The 20421-nt window shown below is 42.2% G+C and overlaps 2 protein-coding genes across 5 annotated transcripts; both read left to right on the forward strand.

The window, feature by feature from the left end:
* Positions 1–97: 97 nt before the first annotated feature.
* Positions 98–12323, forward strand: tfcp2 (transcription factor CP2). 2 transcript variants are annotated; one of them, XM_083770196.1, is made up of 18 exons: positions 98–428; positions 760–949; positions 2623–2774; positions 3099–3175; positions 3488–3593; positions 3964–4070; positions 4424–4576; positions 4681–4791; positions 5076–5164; positions 5441–5489; positions 7583–7606; positions 7738–7770; positions 7900–7993; positions 8520–8610; positions 8732–8838; positions 9216–9358; positions 10039–10090; positions 10244–12323. In XM_083770196.1, exons 2-18 carry the CDS (start codon positions 828–830, stop codon positions 10279–10281), a joined length of 1548 nt encoding a protein of 515 aa, XP_083626322.1. In that variant the 5' UTR covers positions 98–428; positions 760–827; the 3' UTR covers positions 10282–12323. The 2 variants fall into 2 exon arrangements, with proteins under 2 accessions (XP_083626322.1, XP_083626323.1); XM_083770197.1 differs by lacking the exon at positions 7583–7606.
* A 634-nt stretch (positions 12324–12957) lies between these two features.
* On the forward strand, positions 12958–20029 carry csrnp2 (cysteine-serine-rich nuclear protein 2). Of its 3 annotated transcripts, none has more exons than XM_083769115.1 (5): positions 12958–13571; positions 14793–15065; positions 15495–15757; positions 16518–16838; positions 17781–20029. In XM_083769115.1, exons 1-5 carry the CDS (start codon positions 13502–13504, stop codon positions 18675–18677), a joined length of 1824 nt encoding a protein of 607 aa, XP_083625241.1. In that variant the 5' UTR covers positions 12958–13501; the 3' UTR covers positions 18678–20029. The 3 variants fall into 3 exon arrangements, with proteins under 3 accessions (XP_083625241.1, XP_083625242.1, XP_083625243.1); XM_083769116.1 differs by having other exon boundaries at positions 16518–16814; XM_083769117.1 differs by having other exon boundaries at positions 14893–15065.
* The last annotated feature ends 392 nt before the right edge of the window (positions 20030–20421 follow it).

A 20421-nucleotide genomic window follows, 5' to 3' on the forward strand; every position in this document is an offset into this window, starting at 1 on the left:
TCAAAACATTTGAGAAAGCAAGAATGTTTGGTCCACCAAAAGGTAGCGATAAAGCACCTACAACTGTAGTCTTGAACGGAAATCAACAAGCCGAAGAAGAACACAAACGGAAATTACGGAAGCTACTTTTCACACAGGCGAAAGAGAGATAAACAAACAAAAGACTATTACTATTCGTGCAATTGTATAACTGTGCAATAAGTCTTTGTAACATATATGAATGGCCGATTCTGTCCGATTGTTCTTGTTAAGCTTGAATATCCAACACAAGGCGTTACCTTTAGTCATCCGAAGAGCTGCTAGCTAGCTACGTTAGCTGTTAGCATCTAGACATGTTTATTTTAGTGTTGGAACGAGGGAGCAAGACATGATGGCATGGAACTGACGCAGTGTTAGAGAGTCCAGCTGTACCTTTCTCACGATCAAAGGTAGGTTATTGCTTTTTTTTTTCTCCTTTTAATTGGGACCCTTCTGGTTAATTTGGTTACATGTGTAATTGTTATTGTGTGTACTGTCAGAGAGTTTAAGTGGATGTACGGTATTATACATCCACTCACTGTTGTATACTGACTGACTGTTTTAATCCCGAGTCTACGTTGCTTTTCATATTTAATAGATGTCATCCATTTAAATCTATATGGTCAGGTAGTGAAATATTAAAGTGAATGGCGATTCGATTTTCCACACCTGATTGAACCTATACCTCCTTTCCTTGCTTTAGTGATGATGCCACGCACGAATGATGTTTCTCTTTCTCAGTCAAAGGTTTGAAAGCTTTGCTCGGGTTTTGCATCGCGAGGAAACTCCACACATAACCGACCATCGTCATGGCGTGGGCTCTGAAGCTGCCCCTCACGGACGAGGTGATTGAGTCGGGTCTGGTCCAGGACTTTGATGCCAGTCTCTCAGGCATTGGACAAGAGCTTGGAGCTGGGGCATACAGTATGAGGTACAGTATCGTGAACTCACTTCTAATTAATATTATGTATTAGAATTATTAATATTAAATTCTAATTACTTGGCAGTTAATTGGTTTGTAATATATTTATTGATTGAGTGAATAGTTTATTAGACAGAATGTATAAACAGCAACAGAGTACAGTCAAACACTCCAAAAAGGATAGCACCAAAAAATGTCCTTGTTGTCTTGTTTCCATTTAGGCCCTATGCAATCAATTCATAGACATAGACATAGACAATAACAACAAAATTCAATAATCATCATAGGTTAAAAAATCCATGACAACAAATGTATCTATTGTCACACTGATCACACTGATATTTAGTAAAGTAAAGCTCATGCTGCAACACGTATGAGCTTACAGATTGGCTGTTTTTGGCTCATGTTCCCAACAAAATATGGATGCTGGGGGTTTGCGTGGCAAAAAAAACTGATGCAGGTTATTTGACTCAATGCTGTTAAATAAAGTGGTCTTTATTTAAAACCCATATCCAACCATTATTGTACATTTCTGGAGTGTGTTCTTTGATTTGACACCTGAATGTGATGAGTTGTTTTGGAGTTATAAGTGACTGAAACTGTCACTCCTCCTTTGAGTGGAATATATATGATGAATAGACAGTGCTCTCGTTGACACATTTGATCTCATACCAGTCCTAAATATACAATAATAAGAAAGAAAACTGATCAATTATATTCCATAAATGAAACATTAACCTTTGTCCGGTAGGCAGTAATTTATTTGTTGCATTTTCTGGCAAGTTGGAGTGTAATTAAGTGACACAAATTTGAATTGATGTGTGAATACCCTGCATGAATACAATTAGAATGTTAACCTTAGTTGGCAGTTAGGCACACCATCATAGCGTCAATTTTCTTGTGCGTCATAAAAATTGATTGATTACTAATATCTGTTAAGAGTGATGATATAGTTTGGGGTTGAGGCTCACCACTTTGAGTTCATTATTATTATGCCTATGATAATCTGTTTGTGAATTTATCTGCAGTATTATTTGAGATTCCCTGTTATTGACAGTTCTTGGACACTTTGTTTCTTCTATGGATTTGGATTTAGCTGGCTCAGGCACATGGCTCTTTCAGTATCCTTTTGTTGTTCTAGAACAGTGGTTCTCAAACTGACCTCCTGTGCTTGTCAGGATCCACAGCTTGAGAGCAACCGGTATAGAAGTGCTCTGTTACATGATACTAATACTAGACACTCTGCAAAGTGCCCACTGAAATTCTTCTGTTGACAGGAGAAATGAGATACACTGTCTGGATACCAAGGTATTTAATTGTGTCTCCCTAGTTACCCCCATTATAATTAATGAACTGCACCGTTGGAGAACATTGTAAGTAGAGCCCGACCAATACCAACGTTTTGGTCTAATCCCGATTTTAGAGAGTGCATTTAAGTAGTGGTAGACACAAACAAATGAAAAAAGTTATAAAAATCGATAGATAACAATAGTTCAAACTTATTTATAACCCTGTAGGAAAAGAACATTGCACTTGAATTATACAATGAACAAGTAATAAAACACACAACATTGCATAATAACAACTTAAGCCCAATTCCAAAGACATCTATGATCTCACAATGTGTGTAATAGACTTTATCATTTTATGACAAATTTTCAATTTTTTTTCTCTCTTTCCAGCGATGTGCTTGCTCTGCCCATATTCAAGCAGGAGGAGTCCAACCTGCCTCCAGACAATGATAACAAGATCCTTCCCTTTCAGTACGTTCTGTGTGCAGCTACCTCGCCGGCCGTCAAACTGCATGATGAAACACTTACCTACCTCAACCAAGGCAAGCCTCTGGATTTACTGTTCTGTCTTTATTAGTGGACTCGACACTGGTAATGGAAATAAATGTCGAGATCGAACACGTTTTATCTTTATTATGTCTTAAGTACTAAGACTAAGTTTATGCATTAAACTTAATTAATATAGCCCTATTCAAAATGTGTCTAAAATACTACTGTACATGCATTGTGAGCTTGTAGATCGGCTAATAAAAAACCCACTTTTGAACGTCTGGACCTATAATGGCATACCCAAAAATAGGGAAGCCAAGTTCAAATTGGTTTAAAGCGCTCACAATTGAAATTAACATATGGCTTGGTCTTTGCAGGGCAGTCCTACGAAATTCGAATGCTTGACAATCGGAAAATGGGGGAGCTCCCTGAAATCACTGGTAAAATGGTGAAGGTAAGATTATTATGTATTGAATGCCGTGATTCAATACATCAAACCATGAAGGGTTGCACTCAGAAATAAAATTCCATATTTCGTATTGTTCCATATGCCTCAAATTGACTTGGTGACAGGCGTTTCGGCTATCCAGCCCAGCCGTCATTAGTGTTTGCTCCCAATTTAAGATCACGGCATTACGAATATACAGTCGTAACTCATGAAATACTTGCAGTCTATTGTTTTCCAGGATATAGTATAGATAATATGTAATTATAAATGTTATGATTTTACAAAGCTTCCATAGTTATTTGGCCGTGTGTATTCCAGAGCATCCTCCGCGTTGTATTCCATGACCGTCGACTCCAGTACACAGAGCACCAACAGCTGGAAGGCTGGCGTTGGAACAGGCCCGGGGACCGAATCCTGGACCTGGGTGAGTCTTTTGGACAGCTGATCCTCTGTAGACTAGAGATGGAGGGAACTGGATTGGGTTTGAGAGTGTGGATGAAAAGTATTGTGAGTGTGACCATGAGTTTTACATTGACCTTGATCTTACATTAACCGTCACAGAGCAGATTTTTTGTTTTGTAACATTGATACAAGAAGTGGACTGTTGTGATGGCACTGTCTCTAGGACATGATGTGGAGTTGCTTGACATTAGATAACTGTAACTGTAGCTTATTAGTGGGGCGTTGATTGGGTTCTTATCAGTATCACAGTTCTGAAGTTTACAGCAGGTGATGAAGTGCATAAAGAACACTTTTGAATTGATAACAGATTGTTTTACGTTGATCCATTGCAGATATCCCCATGTCTGTTGGCATGATCGACCCCAGGGCTAACCCTACTCAGCTTAACACTGTGGAGTTCCTATGGGACCCATCAAAAAGAACCTCAGTTTTTATCCAGGTAGCATGGCGACCGAATCTTGCTATTTTCATTAGTACATATTCTAACTTCCCTTTCCCTGTAACCCTGAATTCGTTTTTTTTATTTGTATTTTTAAGTCTGATCAGAGTGATCTTGGACAATCCAGAGATTACTGTCATTGCATTGCTTCGCTTGTGTATACCGATTAATCCAGACTTTTAGCAAACTATCAAACAAAGTGAATATTCCCCCTGAATAATAATTACTAATATAACTTTTCCTGAATCTATGTGGCTTCCTTGTAGTGTCATGTTTACCCTGTCTTGTGGATAAGTCATGGCATCCTTCCCCTGAATAAGTTTCAATCAGATATATAATTGTGTTGTTCATAGGTTCACTGCATCAGCACAGAATTCACCATGCGCAAGCATGGAGGAGAAAAAGGCGTGCCTTTTCGTATCCAGATCGACACTTTCAAGGAGAACGAGAGCATCGAGTACACTGAGCACGTCCACTCTGCCTCCTGCCAGGTCAAAGTTTTTAAGGTGAGAGGAAACCATTTAGATATTGCACTGTTAAAAAAATCACCATATCTTTGGTGTCGTGTTCTTCCTGCGACGTCCTGTGCTGCTAACTCGACCTGTTCCAGCCTAAAGGTGCAGACAGGAAGCAGAAGACGGATCGGGAGAAGATGGAGAAACGAGCTCCCCAGGAGAAGGAGAAGTATCAGCCCTCCTATGAAACCACCATACTGACAGAGGTGAGTGGTGTTCAACAGGAGCATTTGGGAAGACGATAAGTACGGTAGGTTTGTACAAGAATAAGACTAAAGAAGGAAGGAGATAAGATCAAGGTTTTCAGGACCCTTCGAACACTGTAAAGGGGACCGACGGTATGCGTCAAAATGGCCATTGTGCTTTATTAATAAAGACCACTGGAAAACGGTACACAAGTGAACAGTGAATTTCATGGATAGTAATGGGTTCCGTAGCTGTACAAGATAATTTTGTCTGTCAGGATAACAATGTTGGTGCTCTCATGCAGTGCTCTCCCTGGCCTGAGATCACCTATGTCAACAACTCGCCATCACCTGGGTTCAACAGCACACACAACAGCTTCCCAGTGGCAGAAGGGTAAGTGTCTATTTTGTGTCTATTTTGTCCCTGCTGACCACAAGAGGTTAAAGCACTGAATCCCTGGATCCCTAGGTGGATCCAGGTGGATATTAAGTTAGTATGTAAAAGAAGGTGGTCAGCAGGGATGCATAGAACCATAGTTGGCTTTGAATGTTTCGTTTCCCGCTTTAGTATGTGATTTATAATGTGTTGCTTCAGCGAATGATTATTTGTAAGCGTACAGCTGATATGTGCGGTAACACTATTTAAAACTTTTATTTTTTGTCTTCATAGAAACGGATCACCCAACCACCAGCCTGAGCCTGTGGTTCAGGCAGTAGAAGTAAGTAAAACTGTTATTATACCATATCCATGGTATACTACTGTATAGCCTTGCCAAACCCCTGCATGTTAACAACTCCACCATATTCGTATACTATATGCAGACATGACGTATCATGGCTGATATCGTCTTTGGTCGATAACTTCAAGAAGTGCGACGCATTGTGAACTTGTAGATCTGCTATTTTCAGAGAGATACGGGGCTGTATTTTGCGTGTCTTAAGTACCAGGTCTTATTCCCTAACTTGAGTAAACTAAAGACCTGGAGGCGTGATCAATGCTCTTTGGCCACTCATAGGGGATTCACACTGAGACGGACTGAATCCGTTTCATTGGAACCGTTTTCGAATACGGTTGCCTGGTCCCCGATGGCCATGATTCACATTGCCCGAGATTCAACAGCGCACCCGGGTACACTTGCATAACACACTTTAATCCTCCTGATGACTGTGTGCTTGATGGCTGGCGCGCACGGACACTGACCATCAACTGTGCGACATTGTCTCAAATAAATCCAGACACACTGAATTGCATTGCCTCTTTGGCTTTTTGCCGTTATACTACTTGTCAGCCTCCCTGCTATTCACTGTGTCAGTCAGTTCTGTGCTCCAGTGTATTAGTTTGCTATGGATTCTACTTTAGCATTATTATTATTTTGTTTTACTTTGGAAACTGTGCCAAGCAAAGCCCAAGAGCCACGTGTAGTCCGCAGAATAAGATCAGCGCGGTGCTGCGCGTATAAGCAGATTCAAAGGAGAAGGGTGGCGTTGAGAAATGCGCTGGTGTTACGCATCGTGCAGAGGCTGTGTTTTTTTTTTTGTTGACGCTTGGCTCGTCGACTGCATGCATTCACATTGGAACGATCCGTATCTGAATACACTTCAACGGTCCAGAGACCCTCCCCCCCCATGCGGTCCCGGGGACGGTTGGGCGATCCGCTCCCGGGAACGGTACGCATCATTCACACTACCACAACATCTGCCAAGTGGTCCCGAGTGCGCACCCGGGACCATAGTGTGAATCCCCTATCAGAATAGCCAAATGGCATTGATCACGCCTCCAGGTCTTTAGTTTACTCAAGTTAGGGAATAAGACCTGGTACTTAAGACGCGCAAAATACAGCCCACGCTGTCATACGACGGGAGTAATTGGGAAGAAGGAAACGGTTGTGTGCCTCAAAGCATGAATCTTTAGATCAATATGTGGCACAGTCGTAAATGTCCTTTCCTCAACCCTTGTCCTTGAAGAAAACACAGAACTGTATGGTTTCTAATGTTGATAATTAGCCATTTATTAACCTTTTTTAATATTTTCACCTCAAAACATTATTTTCCTGCTTAGAAGCATTTTGGGCTGGCTGATGTTGTGGTCTGTCTAAGACCCATGCAGGGGTTAACAAGGTGGTTTTGAGAGAAGATCTATGATGTCACTTAGCCACTTTCTGTTGGATGACTTATAAAACGTACACTGCTAAATTATTTCTATCCATGTTTTAAATTTAATGAGGTAAATCATATTATTATAACACATGGGGAATAATTTGTGCAAATTGATTTTGAGAATGCCAATTACTGTGCTATCAAGTCTTTTTAATTAGTGAAGGAACTGACTAATCTCCTTTGAAAATGACTTTCTTCAAAAAAAGATTGATTTAGTAGCGAAACATTTTGCTGCCTCAGATAAATTGAATTCCTAGCTTGTCTTTTGATTTGTATTTATTTTAGTAGTTTACAATTTGTTGTTCCACTAAAGCTGTCTGCTTATCATCAGTGTTAGAAAGGGTTTAAAATAAGCATACGAGTTGTTTTCTTATCTTTAATGATTTATTTGTTTTCCTTTTGAAACCTTCATCTTGTCAGTGGAATATCTGTCAAGTTTGATTAATTTTTCAAAGAATGAATGTGCATCGGATGATTTCTGAGTAATAATATATAATCGTCTAAAATATAGATGACGTGAAGTACATTTTCTATTTATTTATTTTTTGTTTAGCGTGTGCTATTTCATGTTAGACTCCTATTTACTGCAAGATAAAGTGATTTGAGCTGTATGAGTGTATAAATATTTACCTTTCCTTATTTCCTTTTCCTACAGATCATAGTGAATGAAATAATAGAAGTAATTTGCTATTTCCTTTTAATAATAATGATTTTCCTTCTGTTACTCAAAAGTGAAAGTTGTGGAATATGAAAGTTGTGTTATCCCTAGGGAGGAAATTAAGACGTCTTTCTTTATTTGTGTGTACTTAGACAAACAACGAGATACAGCATAACATCACATGGGCAAGTAATCTAATCTATGTGCTGACAGCATACATACACTACTGCACTAGTTAATGATGTTCTGTTTGTTTAACATTTTGGATATCTGATATGGAATTTCTATAAAATATAATATCTTTCCCTTTGTAGAACTTGTTACCCACAACAACACCACAGGATGCACAGCAGTGGCTTCATAGAAACCGCTTCTCGCCCTTCTGCCGTCTTTTCACCAACTTCTCAGGTATAATACTTCCTGATTACAATAAAGGAACAGATCAGGTTCAGTGTCATATGGAATCCCTATCAGAATTGTTTGTTTTCTCATCTGGTTATTTTAAAGTGAGCCTGAAACACGCACCAGATTGCCCACTGTAAATACATATTCTGGTTGTACATACTACAATTTTAAACCTAGCCTGCTATGTGGTGAAGGAATGAATAGAAAACCACTAATTATGGAAGACCAGTTCAGCCTGTTGACATTGTCAATAGCAGGCAACATCAGGCAGTGTTTATTCACACGTGGTGGCCATTTTGATAGCCCCGCCCATCCATGTTTTAGAATTGCACGATCAAGTTAAGAAGCGCCTCATGTTACAGGAACGGTAGTAGAGAGATATTCAACAGAGCACAGGAGATCTACGTAGATGTAACGGCAGCTGGACCAGCCACCAGGACATGCCTCTCATCGTTGTGTGTTATGTGTTCGCCCGGGGGGGTGAATCTGCTAAGAAAGTTCAGAGGTTATTGTTGTTATGATGTAACAGGGGCGGACCTGTTGAAGCTGACGCGGGAAGATGTCATTCAGATCTGCGGGCCGGCGGATGGTATAAGACTCTTCAATGCACTGAAAGGACGGTGGGTTTCCTCCTCTCATTTGATTCCACTGTCAACATGGATGTGTGTTGTAATATTGTATTACTGTCCCATTTCTTGACTTAAAAGTGCACTTTGTCGTTTTCTTTCCCCATGTTTGTAGGGTGGTAAGACCAAGGCTCACAGTCTACGTGTGTCAGGAATCTCAGCAGGCACGAGAGCAGCAGCAGAAACATGAAAACGGAGATGCCGCCAGCAACACTTTCTTTGGTCAGCCTGTGTTTGCTTTAATGCATGTCTGTTCTGTCGTGTGACATTGTGCAAACGAGAGTGTGTGAAACGAATAGTATGCATGATGTCATAATACTATTGATACAAAAAGACATAGGGCTGTATTTTGCGTGTCTTAAGTACCAGGTCTTATTACCTAACTTGAGTAAACTAAAGACCTGGAGGCGTGATCAATGCTCTTTGGCCACTCAGAATACCCAAATGGCATTGATCACGCCTCCAGGTCTTTAGTTTACTCAAGTTAGGTAATAAGACCTGGTACTTAAGACGCGCAAAATACAGCCAATAGTCTCTTATAATGAATGTTTAAATGAATATTAACTGCCGAGTGCTCACACCTACTTCATTGCCTGCAGTCTATCACGCCATCTACTTGGAGGAGCTGACGGCTGTGGAGCTCACGGAGAAGATTGCTCAGTTGTTCAACATCTCGCCCCGACAAATAAGCCAGATCTTTAAGCAGGGTCCCACCGGCATCCATGTACTGGTCAGTGATGAGGTACAGTAAAAAGCCACCTTTCGTTAATGCCACCGCTCTGCATTCTTCCCATTTTGACCTGAGATCAGATTCTAAAAATGTCTTCTACATCCTGACACTTTTCTGAAAAAGCTATGTTTCTATGTCAGTCGTTCTTCGATTTAAAAAAATAGCAGACCTACAAGCTCGTAGAGCGCCACTCTGTGGCGCGCTATGAGCTTGCAGATCTGCTATTTTTCAATAGCTAAAGCATAACATAATGCTAACACCAAAAGGGGTTCCCGCCCAAAATGGGTTAAGGCTAGACCTATTATGGTCTAGGAGGTTAAGGCTTATAGAGTAGAAAATCATCACCAATTAAGCACTATTATATTTACTATAATTTTTATTGCACCAATCTACAAGCTCACAATATGTCGTACATTGTGAAAATCAGAAACATTTTCATCTATGATGACATATCCAAAATGGGGGCAGCAGATTGAATGTGGTTAGGTTTTAAGTGTTGGGATGAGATGACCTTTATACTGTTACTGTATATATCCTAAAGAAGACTTTTGGTTGTTGAAACGTTAGTTACTGTAATGCTGTAAATCCACATTGCATTGAGGCGGCTACAAGTGTGTACCTGCCTCATCTTTTTAATGTAATACATTTCCTTCTGCCTTTTGACACTGAAATTGTCCCTTTTCTTTTTACAGATGATACAGAACTTCCAGGACGAGGTGTGTTTTGTGTTGGACACAATGAAAGGTATGTGAGGTTTCACATACTCTCCCAATTCCTGTTATTTCCTAGCTTTTATTTCTACAGTAAATAAAACCTCAGCTATCACCTGTGATGTGCTTTGTCAGTTCACGTTTATTTATAATAATCGGTTCCATATGCATTCATTTTAATCACCAGATGAAACTCATGATGGCTACCACATCATCTTGAAATGAAGTCTGAATGGGAGAACGGTGTTGCCTTGCTATCCGTTTATACCCTATCCTGACAGTATCTGTCCAGCTTCCGCCTCCACGCTGTGCGTGGAATGTGCTGGAGTTGACCCCCCCTCCTCCATGGGCCTGTGCGTCGGACATACCCAACACCTCACTAGACGCTGCTGTGGGGAACGTACGATTGAAACACCTAGCCCTCTCCTACCGAAACCTTTTTATTGTCTTAAGCCTTCGTACATCATTGTGCGGCCACGTTGCTCTGGGGAAATTTGCCAAGTGACGCTGCAGCATGATGAAGTCAAAGTTAGGCTTTACTATTGAAGGAGTGACTCTGTTTCAAGTTGCTACATCGAAGCACCTCGCACTTCCCTGACCCGTGGCTGTCTCTTCTTAAATGGTAATATCCTCCCTGTTGCTCACGTCTAATGGAGAAGAGCATTTGGTGTGCCAAAGTGCTGTGCGTCAGAAGCAAATAGTCCCCCTTACTCTTACAATACTTGACCCTCAGCCTGCAATACCGCATGGTTCCCCTTTCTAGTGCCTAGGTTGCTTTACTGGAGCCCCTTTAGCCTAGAAGGAACATATTACTGAGAGGCAGCATCATGAGCTATCAGGACATCGTGAGTAGTGTTGGCTCATTACTCAAAAGTAATTTATTACTCATCACTTTTCAAAAGTAATATTGTTATGTTACTTATTACTCATTGCCAACAATAATTAGTTACACTACTTGTTTCAACACTGCAGCCTACACTGTAAAGTCCTCAGTGTTGGAACAGGTATGTTTGGTTGTACACTCATTGGAGTTAAACACGTTTTACGTGTTGTCAGCGTAAACACAAATAAGTTGCAAGCTACCTAAACGATGAACTTCCTTCAAGTGTTTGTCTCTTCAACTGCCGACATCTAGACTGCTAAACATAAAGGCTATCTCAGATCAATGATTCAGTTGTGTTTGCAGCATGAAGCCTGATTTATATTTGGGCGATAGCTGTTGTCGCGCACCGAAAATATCAAATCTACAACTCGCAGCGTGTTGCAGTGCGAGGCGTGCAAGCTTGTAGATCAGCTATTTTCGGTGTGTGGCACGGCGTGCAACCCAGCATAATTTCGGGCATATGAAAACTTAAATGAAAATACGCACATAATGTTGTCGGTGTGAAGAGCAACGGACCCATTCACTTTATGGACTTTCAAAACAAGGTGAGGGAAACTGTAACGACTTATTTTTCTTGGTGGAAGGTTTAACTGGAGTCCTGAACTGACTGTGCTGTTGTCTGTTACTCCTGTAACTTACCACGCCCACAGTTCCACCAAGGGGTGTGAAAAATGTAACTTATGAGTTACTTTTTGGTTAATATGTAATATTACTGAAATGTTAATAGTAATTAGTCATACAACTCGTTACTTGGAAAAGTCATATTACAAAAACACTAGTAATGCATTACTGTCCAAACACTGATCAAGGGACATCTTGAGGACAGCTCCTCTGCTAATATCTGTGCTTCTGTAAAAGCTGACGGTGTCAAGCATTCTCCTTTGCTTTGTTACTGTAAGACAGTGTGAAAAGATTTTCTATACCTCTGTGTAATGTGTGTTTATCACATTTTCAGCCATCATGATTATTACGCTTAGATCTCAAAGGACAATGAAACGCTACTGTAGTGAACCTAGTAGCAACACCAGCAACCTGTGATCCCTACCAGTGCGTTTGTTTGGCACTTTTAGTTTTTAGCCATTTCCCCTGCATTTGTTTTGACTAGCCAGTTTAAAATGTTTTGTGATAAATCACGTGTTTTTATAATATATTTTTTTCTGCTTTTTCCTTTTTGTTTTTTTACACATGTTCTGTTTTTTTTTAATATCGCCACTTCCAAATACTAATACATGTAGTGGGTTTCTTGACATACCAAAACTGCATGTGGAAAGAGAATATTTGGCTTCAGACCGTTATGCTGAAATGAGCATCCGCTGGAAATGAGATGGGTAGTTTGACATTTTTAGAAGTTCATCTTTGGCCCATCTCATCAGAATGATTAAAATACTTAGGCCTACCCATAAGCTGTTTTCTTTTCTCCCTACACTATAAGTAAAGTATACCCATCAAGAAGAGGGTTTGGATATAGGCTAGTTGGACTGGTCTCAATTTAGAACGATCTATTCTAGGTAGGACATCTAATTTAAGTGAAAGATGTGGGGACAAATTACATTAATGATATCACGACTGCTGTCCTCATAGTTTAGGCTGGGGTACAGATAGCCCTGAAACATGACTGTCACGACTCTCAGGAGCGTCATGTGAACCATGGCTACGATACAGAATGCAGATGTAGGTTACAGTCAGACAGAATTATAATAGCCATTTTGTTGCTATGGAAACTGCCTTTTTTATTACAAAGGGTGGTGTTCTCATCAGAGATGAGGACTCGTATTTTATTTATAAATAGATCTGCTTTTGTCGACGTGTGGTTAACTTTGAACTATTGCTCTCGGATTTTACATCTTTGCGACCGCGGCATGGACAAAGAACCCAGTAGGCTATTATGACTACATTTCCCAGCATACGTAGCGCAGGGCACGCTCGTGATGTCACAATAAGTATATATGGCTTCAGAGCAGAATTCCTTACTCGAGTCGAGTCCATTGTTACATTGTAACAAACCGGGGCAGGGGCGAGGGGGAGAGGGACGTCATTTTGCAGGACAATTTGCTACATTTGGACACCAAAATCAAAGGAACATAATCCAATTTCGCACACGACGAACGGTAGGACAAATAGAGCTCTGACTGAAGCCGCCCCGGTGAAAAAAAGGATAAACGACCACAGAAGCATTTTAAAGATTCCGACCAGGAAGATAAGACATTCGGACTGTCGGACAGATCTGAGATTCGCACTGGAAGCCTATTTTCAGCAATAAACTGCAACCAACCTGTTTGACGTCCCTCTTTTCCTCCGTCTGCCCTTTGGTTTAAATAGATATAGGCATGCCATGCAGTGTTTAAATAGAACTTGCACTTAGTGAGTAGAACAATGAGCATGAAGCCTAAGTAGCCTAGTCAGCTCTGCAATAGTGTTGCAAACTGATAATCACACAAGCTTTGATTCAAGTCACTTTGGGGCACCATTGGTCCGCTCTTGTACAGTAGGCTACAGTAGGTAACGTTGCACGGTTTAGGGTGGACGTTTTGGCAGAAAGAACCAGGGCGTTCCTATAGCTTCATGTGCATCTCGCTTTGGGAAACAACTGGCAGCGAATTGGTTGGAATCAGGGTTCCTAGATCTGCCTCAGGTAAGAAGGTTTAGTGTTTCATTAGCTGGGCACTTTGCCATTGTGAAAATGGAATGAATGACCGGGTGTTCTGGAGGGGGAGGGAGGGAGGCAGCCGAAACCAACCTCCCCCAACTGTTGTCAGTTGCAGCATCCTGAAAGGGTTAGCCTACTGAATGCAATGAATTGGTTTTAGTCGAAACTTGTCAGTATTGACTATTTATTTGTGTACAAATGTGACGAATGTACCCGCAAGGATTACATTTGTACACTCAGATCTGAATAGATCAATAGATGATCAACACTGAGTATTTTACTGTGAATTTACGTTGTTTATGATTAGTTCGTAACCATTCAGATTTACAGCACCATAACTTAAAAAGTGTGACATCATCATGCCTAATGGTATAGGCTACTCACAATGTTCCTATATTGGCCCAGCATTTCTATAGCAATTGCCACAGTAACAAATGTATTAAGGACTGTATCACTGCCACTCTTGTCTGGGTAATCTCCTATGCAGTAATATATTGTAGATTATATAGGCTACAATAGAACATGGCTGTCACATCCAAAGCAACTAAGAAGACGGGTTGTATTGTCCAAACCACCATTCTGGCCTGTTTTGACCTGCTTACTGATGTAATTGATCAGACTTGCCTTCTGCTTTCAAAAGTCCCCTGTGCAGTTTTGAGCCAAAATAAGAGCAAATACCATGACACCACTGAGATCATAGTTGCTTCAAGGCTGTTCATATGGAAACCCTGCTTGCCTAGTTGCCATGGTGACGTTTCCAGACTTGATGATTTCAGAGCGGGGATTTCATGTGAGACGGGGGAGAGACTGAGGCAAGGCAGTGATGAGGCAGGAATACAGATGAAAAGAAGAGAGGGCCCAGAGCTGGTGGCACCTTTTCAGTGGAATTGGAGAATTGACATTACCTATTAGATACAGTCCGATGCAGTCATCCTGCACTATTCTTTGGGGGCAAACCAATGTGAAATGTTACGCCCAAATTATACTCCGTTGGATGATGTTGTTGCGTGCGCACAGAAGGAAAAAAAACCCTGCAAAAAGCTCACAGCACGTCACGGATAGATCTGCTATTTTCGGCACAATGACAACGTCATACGACGGAGCATAAGGCATTGTGTTTGTTTAAAAAATAAATAAATAATGAATTTAGCCTTGTCGATTTCTATGACTCATATTTGACTTTGTAATACTCATCCCATTTTCTAGTACCACATGCACCCGATTTCATGGCAGAACCCCGGCATGCGTCCAAAGAGTTTGTCTCACAGGGTGTCTCACACTGCTGTGTGCTGTCCTCATGCTTCAGACACCACGCTTCCATGGAGGCAGGTCCGTCCCTCAGCCTCAAACGAAGATATGAGGAGCTGGACAACAGCTCTCCGTTCTCGACGCCCAAGGATTCCGAAGATGACATCTCCAGCAGCGATAGTGCAGACAGCTGCGATAGCCTCAACCCCCCTTCCAGCACTACCATCACTCGTAAGTGTCAAAATAATACAGCTGACACACACGCACACAAGCACACACACACAGTCACTGTGTCACACACACAGTCACTGTCTCACACACGCAGTCACTGTCTCCCTCACACACACACGCACACAGTTTTAGGATCACTAAACATATAATACATAATTTGTCCTTAAGCTAAGCTCTGTGTTAGTGGCTGTGAGACGTGTGACATAACGGTGACACTAGATTTCTCTAAGCTTCTTGAGTTGACTTGTAACAATGTTAAAATAAATATACCTTCTTAGCTCTTTTCAGATTGTATGGCCGATCATTTGAAAGCTTAAAACAAATTCATGAATCTGTAAAAAAAACGGAAGTGCGCCCTACACGAGGCAATTTTTTTACATAACATGGCAACCCTTCAACCCTCTCCCACTCTGTTTTGCCCTCGTCCAGCGACGTCCATCCTCAGGCAGCCCAAGCTGTCGCCCGGAGGGAAGCGGGTGCGTTTTGACGTTGTGACCGTGTACTACTTCCCCCGGCGGCAGGGCTTCACCAGCGTGCCCAGCCAAGGGGGCAGTTCCCTGGGCATGGCCCGCCACCACTCCTACATCAGGAACTACACGCTGGGCGAGTTCGCCCGCGAGCAGGAGACCAGTCACCGGCACACTCTGCGTCAGCACCTGCGGCAAGAGAAGCTCAATGCCCGCAAGATGAAGGTATAGTATACATGGTTTCACTCCTATAGGGTGCATTTTGCATCCCAAAACGCTTTTTATAGTTAAGGGACGCAATAAAACAACGACCTCTGCATCCACGGGATGCACTACTTTACTACTAGTTTATTTAGCTAGCTTTAGTTATAATAATAATTTCTTCTTCTGTTTTCTACATGAATATAACCACATTATTATAACCATATAAAATGAAATGGGAGTTAAATGCTGCAATTTGTAAAAAATGGCAAAATATGACTCCTAATATGTCCCTGGGACTCATCTAAAAGACCATCCCTGCATCCCGGGACTCATTACATTGAAAGCCTATTTACATCACTGACTCCAGAGGATGGCATCTGCACAGAAAAATCCTTAAGTGTTAATTCATTGTCTCCACCAGGCCGAAGGCATGGGGAGAGAGTATGTTTTGCACTCTGTCCGTGTGTGTGCGTGCGTGTGTCCGTCCGTCTTTCTGTCCGTCCTTTACCAGTTAATCTCCGGCTTTGCACACACACTCCCTGGATGCCAACATGAACCTCTGCCCCAAATATTCCTCAACGGCCTGTTATAGCGCCACCATGAGGCCGATTTAGGCAAAACACATTTCTGTAGATTACTCGTACACATTTTTTACCTCTGTAATCCATCCGGACTTTACTGTGTCAATAATATAGATGCATTAATAATGATTGATGAATCACAACTTCTGCTCAGAACCCGCATGAATGTCTCATGTGTCTCTCTTCAACATATCACACAGCTGACACGCAACGGTACAGTGGAGTGCGCCCAGGCAGATCTGCTGACACTGGACGACGTGTCGGACGAGGACCTGGACGTGGAAAGGGTGGAGGTGGATGATTGTTTCTTCCTCCAGCCCCTGCCCACCAAGCGGCGCCGCGCCCTCCTGCGAGCCTCTGGCATTGCGCGCATCGATGCCCGTGAGAAGGCAGAGCTCCGAGCCATCCGGCTCTCACGGGAGGAGTGTGGCTGCGACTGCCGCTTCTACTGTGACCCTCGACACTGTGGCTGCAGCCAGGCTGGCATCAAATGCCAGGTAAAGAACGTTACATTTTGTAATGTAAGTAGAAAAGAAAGAGCCATTGATTCAGCACAGTTCAATGAATGTGTCACCTCGCTGAGGAGGGTTTCCTTTTAAGATCATGTTGCCTCACCTCATCTAATGTAATGTAATTGCTTCCTTTTCTGTTATTAATCCACTTCTCCCGCTCGTCTGTATCAGCTCCTCTTTTATCTCTCTCTGTATGTTTTCTTTACCACTCTACATTATGCTAGACAATGGTCTTCTGTCTTCACCTAACAGTGGCCACCAGCTGTCAGAAATAACATAACGTTAATCGTTAAACGTTAATTAATGTGCAAATATGAACTATAATGCCTTTGTCAAATCTGTGTGTTTTGTAAAAAATAATAAATAAATAAATATAAATAATTTATGACAATAAACATAAAACTGACATCACCTAAAAATGTCCAGGTTGAATCAAAGGCTAAAGGAACATCTTTTTTTTCATAGACTAAACGTTCTTGATGAGCATCATTGACATCCTTGTTTTGGCGTGCAATCGTATGGATAATTTAGAGAGGTTAATGCTCAGTGGACTGTATCTCTGCTAGGAAGTGTGGCCAATCTATGATCAGTCATCTATATTGTATCTATAATTATATAACTATAAAATAAATGAATAAAGCTAAATATAAAAAATAAAATGTTTGTGGAGGTAGTTGCCTACTGGCAGTGTGCTCAAGAAATGTCGCACGGATTGGTTCAGTGGTTTGCGAGATTAGCCGTGGACAAACAAACAGGCAAAAACATAACCTCCCCTTTGCCTTCGACCTGGCAGAGATAATGAATGCAATAACACACAAGAATGCTATGCTGTGAGATACTGGCTTTGGTGTGTGCTGCGGTTGTAGGCTCGAGGCCAAAGGTTCTTACACTCTTTTTACTTAAATAAATTTGAAATGGAAGCTGTATCCTCACATTTGCTTGTTTGGTCAGGTGGATCGGATGTCCTTCCCATGCGGCTGTTCTAGGGACGGCTGTGGTAACTCGGCAGGCCGCATTGAATTCAACCCTCTGCGTGTGCGAACCCACTACCTGCACACCATCATGAAGCTGGACCTGGAGGAGAGGAGGCTGCTGGGACTGGCAACCGGGGAACAGTACACTGAGTCCGACCTTATCTCTTCTCCGTCTTCCACGTGTCCCCCGTCCCCCGACGTGTCCCCGCCGGCCCGCCTGGACTCCGAGCTGGAGGCGGTGGCAGGGGTTCGGGACCTCCTGGCGGAGCAGGACATCCTGGAGCGCGAGAACGAGACGGCCGTGTTGCACCTGCAGAGCGCCGAGGAGCAGGAGAGGAGGCAGAGGGAGGAGGCCGACCTGGGGCAGCGGGCACTGTGTCTCCTGCCCGGCGCCTTGAGAGTGGGGCTACCTGAGCAGGACGGGATGGAAGGGGTGGAGCAGGTTCTTCTGCAGGGACAGTTCCCCACGGGGGCCACAGTGCTTTGCATCGCCAACGGCCAGGAGGAGAGTGCCCCTGACCTCCACAAAGACTCCACCTCTCTGTTATACTACCAGGTCGGCCCCATGGAGTCAGGCACCTTTGAGTCTCTGGCCAGGGAGGAGGAGAAGGACGAAGACGTGAAGGAGAAAGAAGATGGTGGTGAGAAGGCACGTGTGGCGGACAGGGGACAGGAAGGTGACGGGTGGGATGGCGAGCATGGAGACATCACCTGCAGGCAGGACTTGGGAAATGCTTCGCTCACTGTAATTGGATGCGAGAAAGAAATGGAGGAGAGGCTTCCACCTCAGCATAGCCTCTCGGAGGAGCAGTGCCAAGGGGATACCTACTTGGCCACGGGGGGCGACATCTACCTACTACCTACCGAGGTTTAGCGCCAGCCCCCCCCCCCCGCAGATTTTTTGCACAATAGCTTCGTCTAAGCTAAGAATAAAAAAATCACATTTCATGATTTTGTCTCTGCTATCGCAGAGTTGTGTTACAGGCTGGAATCGTTTAGTAGTGAGTAGTGAGTCATTGAGTTTTTGTAAAAAATGAGCTTGAGCATTAAGTATGTGAAGGAGGGGGAATTCTGAAAGCACCCACAGATCTCTCCCTAGAAGTAACATGGATGCAGTTACACAAGGAAACCCTCTTGTTCAAATGGGAGCAGCAATCATAGCCTTATTGGGGGAAAGAGTCTTTGTGTGTAGGAGTCACTTTGTAACTGAGAAGTACAGCAAGTAGAGCTTTTGTTAATTCCCAGTGCTATAGAAAATGGCAGTGTGAGCTCTAACATAAGCCTTCTGTGCAGTGATGTATAAGATATCTACACTATAACACCACTGTGTGTGACAAGCTGTCGTGTCGCTCACTACATACCGTTTAACTCTCCATTACAGCAACATGTAACATTACAACAGTACACTGCAGTCTTTCAAGCCAAATTAAGGCCACTGATAGTATCCCCCTTTGAGAATAGATTTAGCAATCCTGGAAATACTTGTTTTTTCGTGTACTGTATAATATGCATTTGCAATGGGCCAAGGTAGCTGCTTATATTATGGGTACGCACATTGTGAATGGAGGTTCCGGCGTGTTCAAACGGGACATAAAGGATGAACCAGCTAGCAGCAGCAGACTTGAATTGGCCTTAGCTGTTCCTTATGCCTGATTTATACTTGGTTGGGCGCTGGTGTCACACAGAAAAATTACAAACTCAACACGTCGTGATGCATGAACCTATATCAGGTTCACCTTGGACCGCTGCACGCAAATGTGTTTTTATTTATCAAAACAACTAGTTTACTCATCATAGTATTGCAAAGCTTATATTACACATATTTCAATAATGTGTCTTTTGTCGTTGCCTTTGGTTTAAGCATAAGCCTGATTTACTCCATAGTAGCCTAAAATAATTAGTTTTTCTAAATTAATTTCTTTTAGGCAAGCCACACCATCTATGGAGTATAAATTAAGCTTTAGACATTGTGGCTTTTTTTCCTTCTTTTTTATGAAAACATTTTTTTTCTTTTGTGGTTCGCATTGAGATTGTCAAGCAACACATAGTCAATCTTACCATGTGAAGCCTGGTTTATGTTTCAGCTGCAAAGCGTCATACTATGAAAATAATAGTGTATTTTCAATGACAATACGTTACGTTTGTTTTATGCTGAAAGGATAGAATCAGTCAGCCCATGATCCTTGTATCTTCACCTCATTGAATGGCCTGTACTGTAAGAAAGAGATTATTATTATTTTAGGAGTCAACAGAAATAACAGCCCGTGCTGTTAGTTATACAAAATGATGTGACGTTACTAATTTATGATCTGTGACAACAATCTGCATTTGTATTTTTTACTTTAATCTGTGTGTGTGTGTGTGTGTGTGTGTGTGTGTGTGTGTGTGTGTGTGTGTGTGTGTGTGTGTGTGTGTGTGTGTGTGTGTGTGTGTGTGTGTGTGTGTGTGTGTGTGTGTGTGTGTGTGTGTGTGTGTGTGTGTGTGTGTGTGTGTGTGTGTGTGTGTGTGTGTGTGCGTGTGTGCGCGCGCGTGTGCTTGTGTGTGGTGCGTTTAAAGCACATGTGGATGGGAGACAGGAAGGACAGTAGGCGATACGATCGGTAAAGAATAGCTATTTT

Source organism: Protomyctophum parallelum, assembly GCF_964188405.1.
Source record: "Protomyctophum parallelum genome assembly, chromosome: 7".
Taxonomy (NCBI): domain Eukaryota; kingdom Metazoa; phylum Chordata; class Actinopteri; order Myctophiformes; family Myctophidae; genus Protomyctophum; species Protomyctophum parallelum.

Coding starts and splice junctions, on each gene's coding strand:
- tfcp2 (XM_083770196.1), top strand. CDS start 828: ATGGCGTGGGCTCTGAAGCTGCCCCTCACGGACGAGGTGATTGAGTCG. Junction 950..2,622: donor GCTGGGGCATACAGTATGAG/GTACAGTATCGT, acceptor CTCTCTTTCCAG/CGATGTGCTTGCTCTGCCCA. Junction 3,176..3,487: donor TCACTGGTAAAATGGTGAAG/GTAAGATTATTA, acceptor TGTGTATTCCAG/AGCATCCTCCGCGTTGTATT.
- csrnp2 (XM_083769115.1), top strand. CDS start 13,502: ATGTGCATCTCGCTTTGGGAAACAACTGGCAGCGAATTGGTTGGAATC. Junction 13,572..14,792: donor GGTTCCTAGATCTGCCTCAG/GTAAGAAGGTTT, acceptor CCCATTTTCTAG/TACCACATGCACCCGATTTC. Junction 15,066..15,494: donor TTCCAGCACTACCATCACTC/GTAAGTGTCAAA, acceptor GCCCTCGTCCAG/CGACGTCCATCCTCAGGCAG.